This window comes from Lissotriton vulgaris, chromosome 2_1 (assembly GCF_964263255.1).
Source record: "Lissotriton vulgaris chromosome 2_1, aLisVul1.2, whole genome shotgun sequence".
NCBI lineage: Eukaryota > Metazoa > Chordata > Amphibia > Caudata > Salamandridae > Lissotriton > Lissotriton vulgaris.
Genome location: NC_141687.1, coordinates 1,866,628,339 through 1,866,642,536, shown reverse-complemented (window position 1 = coordinate 1,866,642,536; position 14,198 = coordinate 1,866,628,339). Strand labels below are relative to the sequence as shown.

General features: G+C 43.1%; 1 protein-coding gene across 1 annotated transcript in view; it reads left to right on the top strand.

The window, feature by feature from the left end:
* The window catches only part of LRRK1 (leucine rich repeat kinase 1), a 758,414-nt gene that overhangs the window by 622,069 nt on the left and 122,147 nt on the right, over positions 1 to 14,198 (top strand). Inside the window, exons 25-26 of the mRNA XM_086958057.1 lie at positions 7,783 to 7,949; positions 13,887 to 14,084. Coding sequence (XP_086814183.1) covers positions 7,783 to 7,949; positions 13,887 to 14,084 — 365 coding nt within the window. The remainder of the gene's footprint in view (positions 1 to 7,782; positions 7,950 to 13,886; positions 14,085 to 14,198) is intronic.

Here is a 14,198-nt window from a genome sequence, read left to right as displayed (position 1 = left end):
AAGAAGGGAGCCGATGTCAAGAAGAGTGAGGAAAGACTAAGCAAGTGGAGACAGCCAAAATAAAACCCTTTCCTAAAAGATGAGATGTTATCTACTTTACAGACCTTCTGATGAAGGGAGTTCAAATGTTTGCCAGATCCAAAAAGGTCCAGAAGACTGGAAGATATTTAAGCGCTCTACAGTGGATTGCATGTAGGTTTGGAACCTGTATCTGACGTTCATGGGGGACAAGTTGTGGATAGCTTGATGGCAAATACAAAGAGCTTTAAAGATGGAGCATCTGGTTATTGTTAGCCAGTGGAAAGAGTGAAGATGATTTACAATAGGAGCTCAAAAAGGACAATTCGGTATGAGTCTGGCAGCAAACTTCTGCACAGTTTGAAGACAATGAGATATATAACTGGGTTACAGAGAGTTGTTTTACACAAACCAAGATAGTATAGTGGCCACCACAACAGATTTCCTGTAAGGGACAGGAAGCAGAGGGATGATTTTGGAAAGCATATGCAGGTAGAAGAAGCAGGCTGCAGTAATCTGTGTGATTTGGCTAGGAAAGAGAGTTGAGTCAAATACAAAGTCCAAATGTTTGACGGATGTAGCAGAATTAGGTGTAAGGCCAAGCTCAGGGGGCACCAGTCCAGTCCATCAACCAGATAGAGGTTTGGGTGCCCAGGGTATGAAGTTGTATTTTGTTTCCATTTAGCTTGAGGCAGTTGGGTTGCATCTGACTGGCATCAACAATCATGCAAGAAAGGAATAGTTCTTGTTTTTAGGTGATGTACTAACTGACTGAGACAATTAATTGTATTCAAGTCTCTTAGGACTGGAGATTGAAGCGAAAGAGCTGAATGAGAAAAGCCAGATGGGCGATGTAGATTTTGAGTAGAGTAGGGTTCAATCAAAAATCAGCACAGCTTGGCCCAATCCTTTCTGGCTTTGGCATCATAATTTGCAACACTCATCCACTGCTTTCCTCATCACTCTTAATCAATCAGATGTCGTGTAGAGCGCTGCTACTCACACGTTTGTGTCTCAAGGTGCTAGGGGAGAGTAATGGTGGTGGTGGGGGACTGCTGATCCGTCGAAGGCACTGTGGTTCAGTCAAAGAGACAGGTCTTGAGGCCCTACCTGCATTGAAGCAGTGATGGTGACTGCCTGAGGTGGTGAGGCAGGGTGTTCCAGCTCTTTGCTGCGTGGTAGGAGAGGATCTTCCTCTAGCCCTGGTCCTGTGGATATGAGGGCCAGTTGGGTGAAGCTGAGGTCACTGGTGGGTGCGTGGAATGAGAGGTGGTGGTTGAGGTTTGCAGGTCCCACATCATGAAGGGCTTTTTATGGCATGTGTGAGGAGCTTGAAGGTAATTTTTTGTTGACTTGAGCCATTGGAGGTTTTCCAGGTGGCCGGTGATGTGGCTTTGGCGGGGGATGTTGAGGATGGGTCTGGCAGAGATGTTCTGAATGTCTGGATGTTCTGCATGTTCTTCAGGAGTTTCTGGGTTGTGCCGACGCCGAGTGCCACTTAAAGATCTTTTGGAGCAGGCGTAGCATGTTGAAGCAAGATGATGAGATGGCGTTGATCTGGTGGTTCATAATGAGCGAGGAGTCCAGGATGATGCAGAGGTTTTGTGCGTGGTCTGTGGGTGTGTGTGTGGCTGGGGCAAAGTGCTAGAGGCTACCAGGAGTCCTCTCAGGTGGAGGGGATAGAACCCAGGATGAGTACTTCGGTATTCTCTTGAGTTGAGCTTGAAGCAGCTGTCATTCATCCAGGTGACGACAGCCTTCATCCCTCCATGGAGGTTGTTCTTGGCGACTGTGGGTGCGTTGGTGTGGAAGAGAATCAGCTGGGTGTCATCAGCGTAGGAGATGATGTTGAGTCCGTGGTTCCTGACGATGGCTGTGAGCAGGGCCATGTAGATGTTGAAGAGAGTGGTGCTCAGGGAGGAGCCCTAAGGCACTCCACAGCTGGTTTCTGTGGGTTCAGTGCAATGGTGGAAGTCTGGACTCTGTGTTCAGCTTGTGAGAAAGGAGTGTATACATTTGAGGGCTCTGTCACAGACGCTGGCGTCATGGAGTCTTGTGCTTAGGGTGCAATGGGAGATGGTATTGAAGGCAGCGGAGAGATACAGGAGGATGAGGGCTGCAGTTTTGCCTCGGTCAAGGAGCGTGTGGACGCCGTCTGTGGGGAGAGCCAGATTGATAGAGGTCCAGAATGTGGTTTCCTTCAATGAACTCAGCAAGCTGGGCGTTTATGGCATTCTTGATTACACTTGCTGGGAAGGGGAGCAGAGAATATGGTCTGAAGTTCTTGAGTTCCGTCGTGTCTGCAGAGGGTTTCATCAGCAAGGGGTTGATCACTGCGTGTTTCCAGTCTTCCAGGAAGGTGGCAAAGAAGATGGAGCTGTTGATGGTGTGGAAAAGTTTGGGGATGATGGAGGTGCTGGCTCTGTTGAAGATGTGGTGCGGTCAGCGTTCTGAGGATGCTCCCGGAGTGGATGTTCTTCATGATCTTGAGGGTGTTGTCGGCAGTGAGGGGGTCCAGTTAAGAAGGGACTACTGGGGTGTGGTGTTGGCTGCAGTGGTTGCGAGTCTCTGAACCATTCCTGTAGACATTATGTTAAAAACAGATTTTATTTCTGAAAAGCGTTTCCAAACTGGTTATGACTAATGATCTTTTTCTAACACGGACTACCCCACTTTGTTACTTATCGGGATTGCTTAGTCTTTTATTCCACCCATTTCTATTTTGCCACTTCTGCCTTCCTGCTCTCAACAATTCCATTATACTTGTTTTCCCTTCATTCCTCTTTCTGTGCTATTTTACCCTAAACTTCTAAACCCGCCCCCCTTCCCTGCCCCCTTCTTCACCATTTTCTCCAATCTCGGCTTTCTAAAGCATGAGCCTATTGCTCTCACTTGCAACACGCCTTGACATCCACCTTACCTCTCATTTCCTTTAAAAACCTGCCTTTACAATTCCCTTATCTTATTTCCTATCTTTAAATAGTAAACCTTCATATGTTCGGCTTTGTTTTTGTCTTATTACACATATGTAATTATTAATGTTTTTACTAGGATTGCTAATTTAACTGTGCATTTGAAAGTCTGATTTTCAGGCTATAAAGTGCTCTAACAACTTTAGGCCTTGTTTGTGCTCTAGAAAAACAATAAATAAATAACAATTCAACATTCTAACCATGAACACGGAGTAGACCCTTTACAGAACAACTTCTTCTGCCATAAGAAATAATCTGTTATTTCACCCAGCCAATGTGCCATCCAGCAACTGTGTAAGATCAAAATCACATAGTGAATTGTATTCTGATATGGATGTTGTGCCTCCCCGCCCATTCCTAACTATTGCATGTACAGGCTATCATCATAAAGTAAAGCCATGCTTCAAGTCTACACAATGCGAATTGCATCCACAGTTAGCACCATCTTGAAGGAGCCATCAGAGGTTTGTTATCTACAGAATTAAAGTTGGACATTCTATGTGACAATCTTGCAAATCTATTTCGCAAGTTTCTGGAAATACGCCAATATATTCCATTGGGCCACCAGATCATAGTGAATGTTGTCCCACCCTGTTTAGGGCATGACGACCATCAATAGATCTCACTGCCCAGTGTGGCAGTCCCAGGCAGAGAAATCAAACAATGAACCCTGTTGCACAGGAACATAACTCTGTGTGTGAGGGACATTTGTTTTTTGTTTTTCAAAAACATACTTTTGATTTGCTAGTTTGTTTTTGAAAATCAAAATTCTTTGCAGAGTGAGGCCAAAGCAACATGACACCCACTTGGCAAAATGCTCCATCTTCAGAGCCATCGCTGCACCGGTGGTTGGTGTGAAGGCAGTGAGTTCCTGTCAGTATATTGCAGAGGGTCTTCCACCAGGAAAATGAAAGCCAGAACCTCTGTTTACCTGGTGTGCTGACCCCCAGGGTCTAAATGACCTCGATAGTCTCTTTTAAAGATGATTACCTCAAGAATGGAGCCTTTAGTTTGAGTAGGTTTACAGCATTGTTGGATAAGCGTGTTGTCCAGTAATAAAGACGTAAATAATAGGACAGTTGTGGCATTTGAATCACTAATGGAACATTAAAGTCACCTTGGAAGAGGTTATAACTTTAGAAATTAGCTGATTCCTGCAGTGTGCCTTGCATTGCTCAGTACACATTGTCATATCAGCAAGAAGGAGGTAGATCACTTTTAATCTGATGTAGGAAGCATTTGGAGATTTATTTCCCATTACTAAGATTATAATATTAGGTTACAATCAGCTGGAAACATCAACAGATTTGCATTTACATTGTCTCCCTGCAGTAGATTTGCAGTGATGCAGTCGCAGCTCTGGAGGGAGCAGTTTCCAGGTACTTTAGAAGGTAGCTGTACGACCCAATATTGGTTGGAGGTGATAGTCTGTGAACTTAAACCTTACCGAGCGACTAATTCTATACATGTTTAATGTTAAACAAGTGAAAGGAAAGATCGGCCTGGAAACCATACACCTTCAAACTTTAAATGAGGTTGAGCAGCAAAGCATCAGCCAGTTCCCTGGCAGGAAATATTTGTTCTAGCTTCCTGTAATGCTTGTCCCCAGGGTACTCCCGCCTGCCGTTCAGCAGAGGAAGCTGTGGTGTTTCTCGATTGCTTGTCTGTGGAGGAGAGCTTTGAGGTGTACACCTGAAACATCGCGCAGGCCTCTACTGGTCTTTCTGATGTGGTTGAAGCGTCGTCATCTTTGTACTTTGATCAAACGAGGATTAGAGTTGTTGTGTCTGCAGCGCGGTTACTCCCGGCCTTATACACTTTCAGGCCTTTCTTGGGCAGTTCATGAAGCTTGTGTCGAATGTTAGCGAATGTGAGAGGAGAGGTGTATGGACAATAAAGCAAGTCCCAGTGGAAGGATAATCTCTTTGTATTGTATACATTTATTAACCTCTTGTTTTTGTGTTAATTTTATCGTTTGGTTGCTAGATATTTTGTGGTTTGGGAAGGAAAATTAGGGCTCTTGTTTTACGATATGATGCTAAGATTAACCAACAAATTGATGTTTGTAAAATATAATAATGAGACAATGGTAAAACATTTTGACTTTGTTTTACTTTGGGGCATCTACAATTGCCCTGGAGAAATTGCTTATTGTTGCATATCAATCTTCTAAACATTGAGGTATAGGGTGGGGGCTTGTGGTAAAGTTACTTACTATATATATTATCCCTAGGCTGTCTCCTTTTCTGGCATGATTCCGTTGAGTAGATGCACTTCAAAAGACTATTTTGCATTAATTATAGTAGTTCTTTTAAGACACTATCTTTTAGCAGGGCATATGCTGAAAGAGTCCTTATTTATTTAGAGTTGGAGCGTGACTAGCCTCTGTTTTAGCCAAGTGTGACTGTCTCGGATTTGCACTACCCCAAATCCAAGGCATTTTTAGAAGTGTATTCAGTGTGGATAATCACACTACTGGCAGTGAGTTTAATATTCAGGGTATGAATCCCATGAGAGGCATTTTAGTGGTTGATCTGCCGGCTAGCTAGTGTATGTATTTAGTCACTAAATAAACTCCTCAAGCACCTGTATTTTAGTAGTGTTTCTGTTGGTGGATGTACAGTACACACTAGAGTGACCACCTCGCTTCATGTCATCACAGACTATATTTCTATTCGTGGCCTTTTATGTGACAAACTATATTTCACCCAGGTCTGATGACTTAGTGGACTAATGCAGCCACTGTAGGGGCCTGTATTCTACCTTACGGTCACCAGTTCAAATCCCGGCAGGTTCACTCAGCCTTTCATCCTTCTGAGGTCGATAAAATGAGTACCATTAGGCTGGGTAACAATAAACATCTGTTATTCAGCTACAAGATACCCTTGGGTGAACGTGTGCTTTACAAATACACATTAAGTTATGTTGTTGTGGTCTTGACTTGCCTACAATTAACTAATTAGACTAACACACCTGTAAGCACTGGTTTGTAGGTTACATTTCAGGACTGGAAACTGTGTCCATGATCACGTGGGATGGAGTCATCGTAGTGCACACCATCATCAGTGTTGTTCAGCATATTTTTAGGTGGCGTCTGTGGTCCAGTTGAAAGTTATAGCATAGATTTATTTTCATAAAATGGTCTTCACATGAGGCCCTTATAGAAATATTTCCACCTCAATTCGAAAACAGTGTCCTGAAATGGGGTGTCCCTCAAGGCTCGGCTTTGAGCCCACTATTGTTCAATGTCTATTTTACTCCTCTGGCTGAACTCATTGCTAGGTCGGGCATCATAGCTACTTCCTATGCAGATGATATTCAGCTGCTTTTCTCCTATGAGAGTGCCCCGCAGACTACTTTTGATCCTCTGAAGGATTGTCTGCGGGACATTTCAAAATGGATGGACCATAACTGCCATGAATGCGCGAAAACGGAGGTTCTCTTTTTCCATCAACCCTCCCCTCTTGATGCAACTCTCTGGTGGCCACAGGAACTCAGCCTTCCCCCTGTCCCTAAGGACTCTGTAAAAAATCTCGGGGTCAAGTGGGACTCAAATCTTTCTTTTAGCAACCAAATACAGACCGTTTCAGCCGCTTGTTTTTCCAAGATCAGGATGATTAGGAAATTCATCACCTATCTCCCTAGTGACACCAGGAAAACAATAGTCCAGGCATTGATTACATCTCACCTGGACTATGCGAACGGCCTGTATTTAGGGTTGCCCGCGGGCCTCCTACATCGGCTCCAGACAGTCCTGAATGCGGCTGTTCGGCTGGTCTGCGGGGTTTCCCTACGCACCCATATTTCGCCACATCGCAGAGCATTACATTGGCTACCAATCCATCAAAGAGCTGCATTCAAAGCCATGACCTTAGCCATCGAGCAACTAGGGATAGGGGATCGGCCTACCTCTCTGTTAGTATTCGTCCTTACTGTAACTCTCGGAACCTCCGTTCCAACTCCCAACATCTGCTTTCCATACCAAGATTCAGGAAAGCACGTTCTGGAGGTAAAACCTTCCAGATCTGTGCCACAACTCTCTAGAACAAACTCCCGATCGCAATTAGGATGATCCAGGAAGAATTACCCTTCCGTAAGGCACTAAAAACTTTTCTCTTTTGTTAACCCCCCCCCAGGACTATCACTCTGCTTTCACTCAGAAGCGCAGCGACACCCCGTTGGGGTAGCTGCGCGCTATATAAAATACACAAAATAAAAATAGTGATTCCTTTAGCAGGTTTCAGAGCTCAGCCACGAAAGATGTTCCTCGATAGACTTCTGCAACCCTTCTGCAAGTAAATCTGCCCGTGTCAGGGCGGATGGGAAAGGAGTTAGTAACCTTTGTTTTTAAATTGCTTTTTTGGTGGATCCTGTTCAAATATTGTACTTGTGTATAAATGGTACAAAGCACTGCAATATAATAAATATGACCGGGCACACCTGGTCTCTCCCATTAGTGATCTTAAAAGGTTCAGCTATTAGTTGCAGGTGTCCGGCAATGCTACGTCATTAATCGATAGCTGAGTTGAAAAATGTTGTGCCTTTATTGCTCAGACGTAAGGAGTAACAGTAGTACAAGCTGACAAAACTTCACAACCTATTGTAATTCAACCTATGTAGACATTCCAAATTAACATTTTACCCATGTCCTGTGGTGATGGAAAGCTTCACAGGATGTTCCTAAAAATAATTCAGAACAACAGAGCCCACCCTTGGGACTTGTACAGGGGTCAGAAAAAATGTCCTGAGTTATATGTGGAGATTTGCTGAGCCTTGGTTTGTTTCGTTGCAGGCTGTTTTTGGAAATCAAAGACCTGGAATACCATGAAAGTGAGAACAATATACTTGGCCAGGGCGGGAGCGGCACAGTTATCTATCGAGCACGTTACCAAGGGAAGCCAGTGGCAGTGAAGAGATTCCTGATCAAAAAGTGCCGGAGCTCTGTTGACACCTCCATAGGTATGCTATCTTCCTGCTCAGTCAAACACACTATACCTCTTTAGGTATGCCATCTTCCTGCTCAGTAAAACACTCTATACCTCCATAGGTATGGCATCTTCCTGCTCAGTTAAACACTCTGTACCTCCATAGGTATGCCATCTATCTCCTCAGTAAAATACTCTATACCTCTTTATGTATGGCATTTTCCTGCTCAGTAAAACACTCTATACCTCAATAGGTATGTCATCTTCCTGCTCAGTAAAACACTATGTACCTCCCTAGTCATGGCATCTTCCTGCTCAGTAAAACACTCTATACCTCTTTAGATATGGCATCTTCCTGCTCAGTAAAACATGCAATACCTCCCTAGTCATGGCATCTTCCTGCTCAGTAAAACACTCTATACCTCTTTAGGTATGGCATCTTCCTGCTCAGTAAAACACTCTATACCTCCATAGGTATGGCATCTTCCTGCTCAGTTAAACACGCAACACCTCCCTAGTCATGGCATCTTTCTTCTCAGTAAAACACTCTATACCTCTTTAGGTATGGCATCTTCCTGCTCAGTAAAACACTCTATACCTCCATAGGTATGCCATCTTCCTGCTCAGTAAAACACGCAATACCTCCCTAGTCATGGCATCTTTCTTCTCAGTAAAACACTCTATACCTCTTTAGGTATGGCATCTCCTGCTCAGTAAAACTCTCTATACCTCTTTAGGTATGGCATCTTCCTGCTCAGTAAAACACTCTGTACCTCTTTAGGTTTGGCGTCTTCCTGCTCAGTAAAACACTCTATACCTCTAGGTATGGCATCTTCCTGCTCAATAATACCTTCAATACCTCTCTGGGTATGGCATCTTCCTGCTCAGTAAGGCACCACATACCTGTTTAGGTTTGGCATCTTCCTACTCATTAAAATACTCTATACCTTGATAGGTAAGGTATCTTCTTGAGCAGTTACACACTCTATACCTCTTTAGGTATGGCATATTCCCCCTCAGTAATACACTCTATACCCTCCAAAGGCTTAGCATCGTTCTGCTCAGTAGCACACTCTGTACCTCTATAGGCGTAGCAATTTTCTGCTCAGTTGCACACTCTATACCTCTATACGCATTGCATCGTGCACAGTAACGCACTGTGTACCCTATAGGCATGGCAATGTCCTGCTGAGCCACACATATACCTCTGTAGATATGTCATCATCATGCTCAGTAACACACTGTTTCTAGCCTGTCTTTATTACTCGTTTTAGTTTTCAAATTATCTGTAAAGGGGTTCAAATATATATTTTTTTAACTAAAAGTAAAATAGTCAAAAAGATGCACTGTGTCCAGTATTTTGCACATAATTGTAAAACGACATTTTGGAAACTCGTAGATAATTCTTCAGAAAGTGAACCATTGTGAATATTTACTGCTGAGAATGCTTACCCTTTGCATATGAATTCGTTGAACACCTAAAGCAGGTGTTTCTCTGCTTAGAACAGTTGATCTGCACACGTGTTAGCTCAGTAATAACATACTGTGGAACAGCTGCGTAACACAGGTCCCTGCAGCCCCTGCGACGTGGATGAGTTGGAGCGTTGGAGGAGAAACCCCTGGAAGGAGGGGTGTTGGGGGGGGGGGGGGGTTCATATTCAGCTCAATCTAAGCCAATGAATGTATGTGTGATCTAGCTGGGAGATCGCCATTTTGTATTATGCCACTTCTGTGGAGAATTGTTTTTTCTGTACAGTGCATTAGCCCCCAAGTGGCTTCTTCCCGCTCTACGGACTCTAAATTGTGTTACCTGGTATCGAGACCATAAACTGTGAGAAAAAAAACTCGAGTTCTCTTCAGCTAGCCAACAGAGGTGCAATGGGTGCCTGTCATTTTGTAGCTGTGGCAGCTCTCTTCCTGTTTACTTGAGTATATGGTTTAGTCGGGTGTACTTGTGACGTGGCACGGATAGCTTTCTGCAGAAAAGCAAACTCTTGTTGGTCGGAGAGCTGCTTCTATGCTGTACCGATATTAGGCTCTCAGATAACTAATTGCATATTCAACCCAACACCTAATTGCAAGAAAAAGGTCGTGGGTCCTATGCAAAAACGGATTGCTCCACTATCATCCAAACAAAGTCTGAACTCTTTTCAAACTCCATGGTGTCTGCCCACAGAAGAGGTTCTGTAAGACAACCAGGCTGCCTGTCTTGTTTCTCCATGAAGCATAAGCATTTATCATATAGTTGAATGAAAGGCTAAAGCAAATCTAGACTAATTATAAGACGTGGATGAATATCAACATTATAATCATGAAATGCATATCTTTCCTTAACTAAAGAGTATTTTTCCACACCTGCACTTAGTTTTTATCAGTTTAATATACCCTTAAGATATTGTGTATAGTTTGAGGCAGAAAAACTGGCTGAATATAAACCGTGATACCAAACTGCCTACATCCTGGGCAGGCAAACACCTCAGTCTTTGTATATAACCAGCTGTTATTCGCAAAAGAGAACTTGCTCCTCTGGATGCCAAAGGCTCATTCACCTCAAACACTACCACACGTCCTGTACTCCAGCACCAGATACAATACAATTTCTTTAACCGGTACCAAACAACCTCTAATTCTGCATACCAAGTACCCCTCTTACTCTTTATACTAAACAGCTTCTCTCTTAAAACAGTCTTCTCTACCTAGAGATAATAGTCAGTCACGTGAGGTAAGCTTCTACTTAGTCAATACAAAAGACTAACAAAAATGATTGGCCTACTTTTCATACATCATGGTGATCCAGCGCCAATACCAATAATTGATCAGGGATCAATACTCATCAACATAATAGAATGGCCCATACACATTCATCTAGAATCCCTGAGGCGCCGGTGTCAATTTGTTTCCTTTACATCAAATGTTCTCTTATTGATCCTTTCGGGACATCTGTCTTATAGCTAATCTTGAAATCAACTCTTCCTCTATTTGGTCGATCGACCAATTAGTTGAGTAGTTGATGGTAATGATAATACTAATTTACCAATCATTTAGTCGAAATTATTAACAGACTCTCGGTAAGGTTATGTAATGAATTTATCTCAATTAAAGGGTAAATGCTCAGTTGCAATTTGGTCACAATCAAAACATCGAAATCTCATGAAAGGTATTAATTTACAATGTATATAGACTAACCTTGGGCATAGTGTGCGTAGCGGGGCTACTCGGAGTGCCATGGAGCCGGAAACAAACTCTGAAAATCAGGGTAGCTCTGCTACGCCACCCGCCTCCCACCCCCTATTAACAGTTGAAAAATAATTACATTAAAAAACTGTAAATTACATAAAAAACACTTATCTCGGCTGCGGTGTTCCCGGGCTGCCCTCCTCATCTTCATGGCCGTTTCTGGAAAAACTGTGCATGCGCACACGCATGCGCAGTTCTTACAAAGAATGTGCATGCGCGGTTGCGTGCGCATTAGCAGTTTTTCCAGAAACGGCCATGAAGAGGAGGAAGGCAGCCCAGGGACGCCGCAGCCCAGGTAAGTGGTTTTTATGTACTTTAAACGTATTTAATTTAATTGTTTTTCCATTTTTAATGGAGGGTGGTAGGCGGGGGCTGGCCAAATCCGTTCCGCCACGGAGTGTGCTGAGATTTGCTTACTCCACGCTCTCCATGGAACGCGGAGTAGGCAAATCTCCGTACACTCCGCGGACGGAGCGGAGTTCTCCGCCCACGGTTAATATAGACTCACTTTGCAATGACATTATGAAGTGAAGGAGTGGGTAGAGTAATAGACAAATGTTCAGCAAAATAATTATGCCATACAATATTATACCTAACGGAGGGATAGATGAAGAGACAATAGGTTCATCTAAAATAATACAGATCATTAGTTTTTTGATGGAGTAGATAGGTGGGGAGACAAAAGATTCAGAGACAGAACATTAAAACTGATAATCTGGTACCGACATTAGCTAAATACAAACCAACCTAATGGTCTATAGTAAGAACCACACCTGGACCCAGGTGATGACAGGGGTTTCCTCAAGGTATACAGGAATGCAAGATCTCTAACAGTAACAGGATAAGATAGGAAACAGCTAGGCCTCTCTGAAAACCGACGGACAGCGTCACATCTCCCCTCTTCTCTCCTGTCAGCCTAAGCCTAAAACCACACCCCTAAAGGCACCCTAATTATAGTCTAAAAACCTACATGTCCATCCCACATTAGTTGCTAACTTCATGAAGCTTGACAGGAGATTGGTTGGTTTTCAGGGGGTGGCATGTCACCCCACTGTGATTTCAATTATATTTGACTATTCAATTGTTCATCTTCCTTTCCTATAGTCTGACTCTCAGTTCTTTCACATGAATTTTACAAAATGTTACAATTAAACATTCTTTAGTCAAATTATACATCCGCGGAAGTTGTCACCTTTCACGCGGTTGATCACGGTCCTTGGCTGGCATTCAGTATCACGGCCTTCAACCTTTAGGCATCTTCTGCTGTGCTCAGCGCTTCTGGCTGCTTTGTCATGACCGTCTCGCTCCCATTCAGGGCCCTCCCTTTACAATGACCAATTTAAGGAAATGGTTCTTCATCCACTCCACTAAAACTAATGAAATATAGACATTCATTAATTATATGACACTGCATCCCTCACTGTTTATCACCCACTTGTGCCTGAGTTCTTATTATTGTTACCTAGCATAAGCATTGAGCAAAAGCAGCATTATTTATTATTTCAAAACAAGATGCAACATGCAACTGCTGGTGCACATGCGGCCTTTTCGTGCAGTATCTCTCCTTTCTTTTGAAGCACACTGCAAATGCAGGTTTAGTTCTTTCGTCATGTTAGAGCAGACATGTGCAAAGCAGATTGCCTCGTGTTTTTGTGGTGCATATTAGTGTACTACTACTTATAGTTAGTACGTATTATAGGGGTGTTCGATTTTAGCAGGTTTCATTTTATGTGAAACCCTGCTCCATCAATGGTCTACAGCTTACTTTCTTATGGTTTGCTGCCACTACTAACTATCCTGCAACACATATAACCTCTGATGCATACAGTGTCAGAATATAAGTCCCTCAACCCGGTGTCCTGTGACAGGCAAGCCTCCAAACCTTTACTAAGCAGCCAAAACCTTTTTACATCCTCAAACAACTATTGTGCATCCAACACACCAAACTTAACAATCTCTAGGTACCAAGTAACTCAAGCAGCCATCCACACCTACCTTACATTACACAGAGGCCCCTATATTCACATTAAACCCCACACACCTCCTACTAGGAATCATTTTAAGCCAACATACCTACCCAAGACCACATGAAGCATCTCATTCCTCCTGCAGGTCATCAGTGCTACTCCAGGACCACAAAGAGTGACAAATTGTTAGTTACATCTAGCCATGAACACAAATTCTCTACATTTTTGGTCCACAAATATCTACCTATACTGTTTAATTTTTAGAAAAATCAAAGTTAAGGTGATTTGAAACTAGAGTAGCAGAGCCTAAATAGAAACAAAATATGTTCTCTAAGCCCGAGTGATTTGTGTTTCCTAACTTACCATAGTGTCCTAAATCGTAACCTTTTGGGAACAGCAGTTTTAAGCTCCCATGTTCCTAGAGAGCACACAGTCACCAATCCAGCCTTTCCGTTAGCATTGATTGCGGTGATAGTGCCCTTTTTTAAATTAATCTTTTAATCCACAAATCAAGCGTTTACAATTAAAGAGAAGGACATAGAAATATTCGTCCATAGTAAAAGATTCAAGACTTCTTTGTATCGTTCATGGCTATCATCATAACACAAATTTTTTTCATTCATACAGATGTGTCTGTTTAGATTGTCCCCAAAATAGAGGACTTTTCAGTAACTGAACAGTACAAGTGAATTCTATGTAAGTAGGTTTTTACTCCTGCTAAAAACGGCTAAAATGACCATGTGTGACTTTTATATCGTTGATGCCAGATACCATGTTCAGGCACTTGCAAGCCATGGAAGCTATGAGGAATTTTTCTGAGTTCCGCTTAGAGGCCAGCATGCTGCACTCATTGACGCACCCTTGCATCGTGGCCCTCATCGGGATCTGCATCCACCCTCTGTGTTTCGCCCTGGAGCTGGCTCCACTGGGGAGTCTGAGTAGCGTCATACTGGAGCGCTCCAAAGGTAACCTTTCTACTGTTGTGTTTTGTTTCTTCTTCATTAGACATAAGTATCAGTTGCCTGTCGTATTTGTGCATTGGTCTTTCTCCCTCAGTTTTATAGGGGTCACTACTGGAA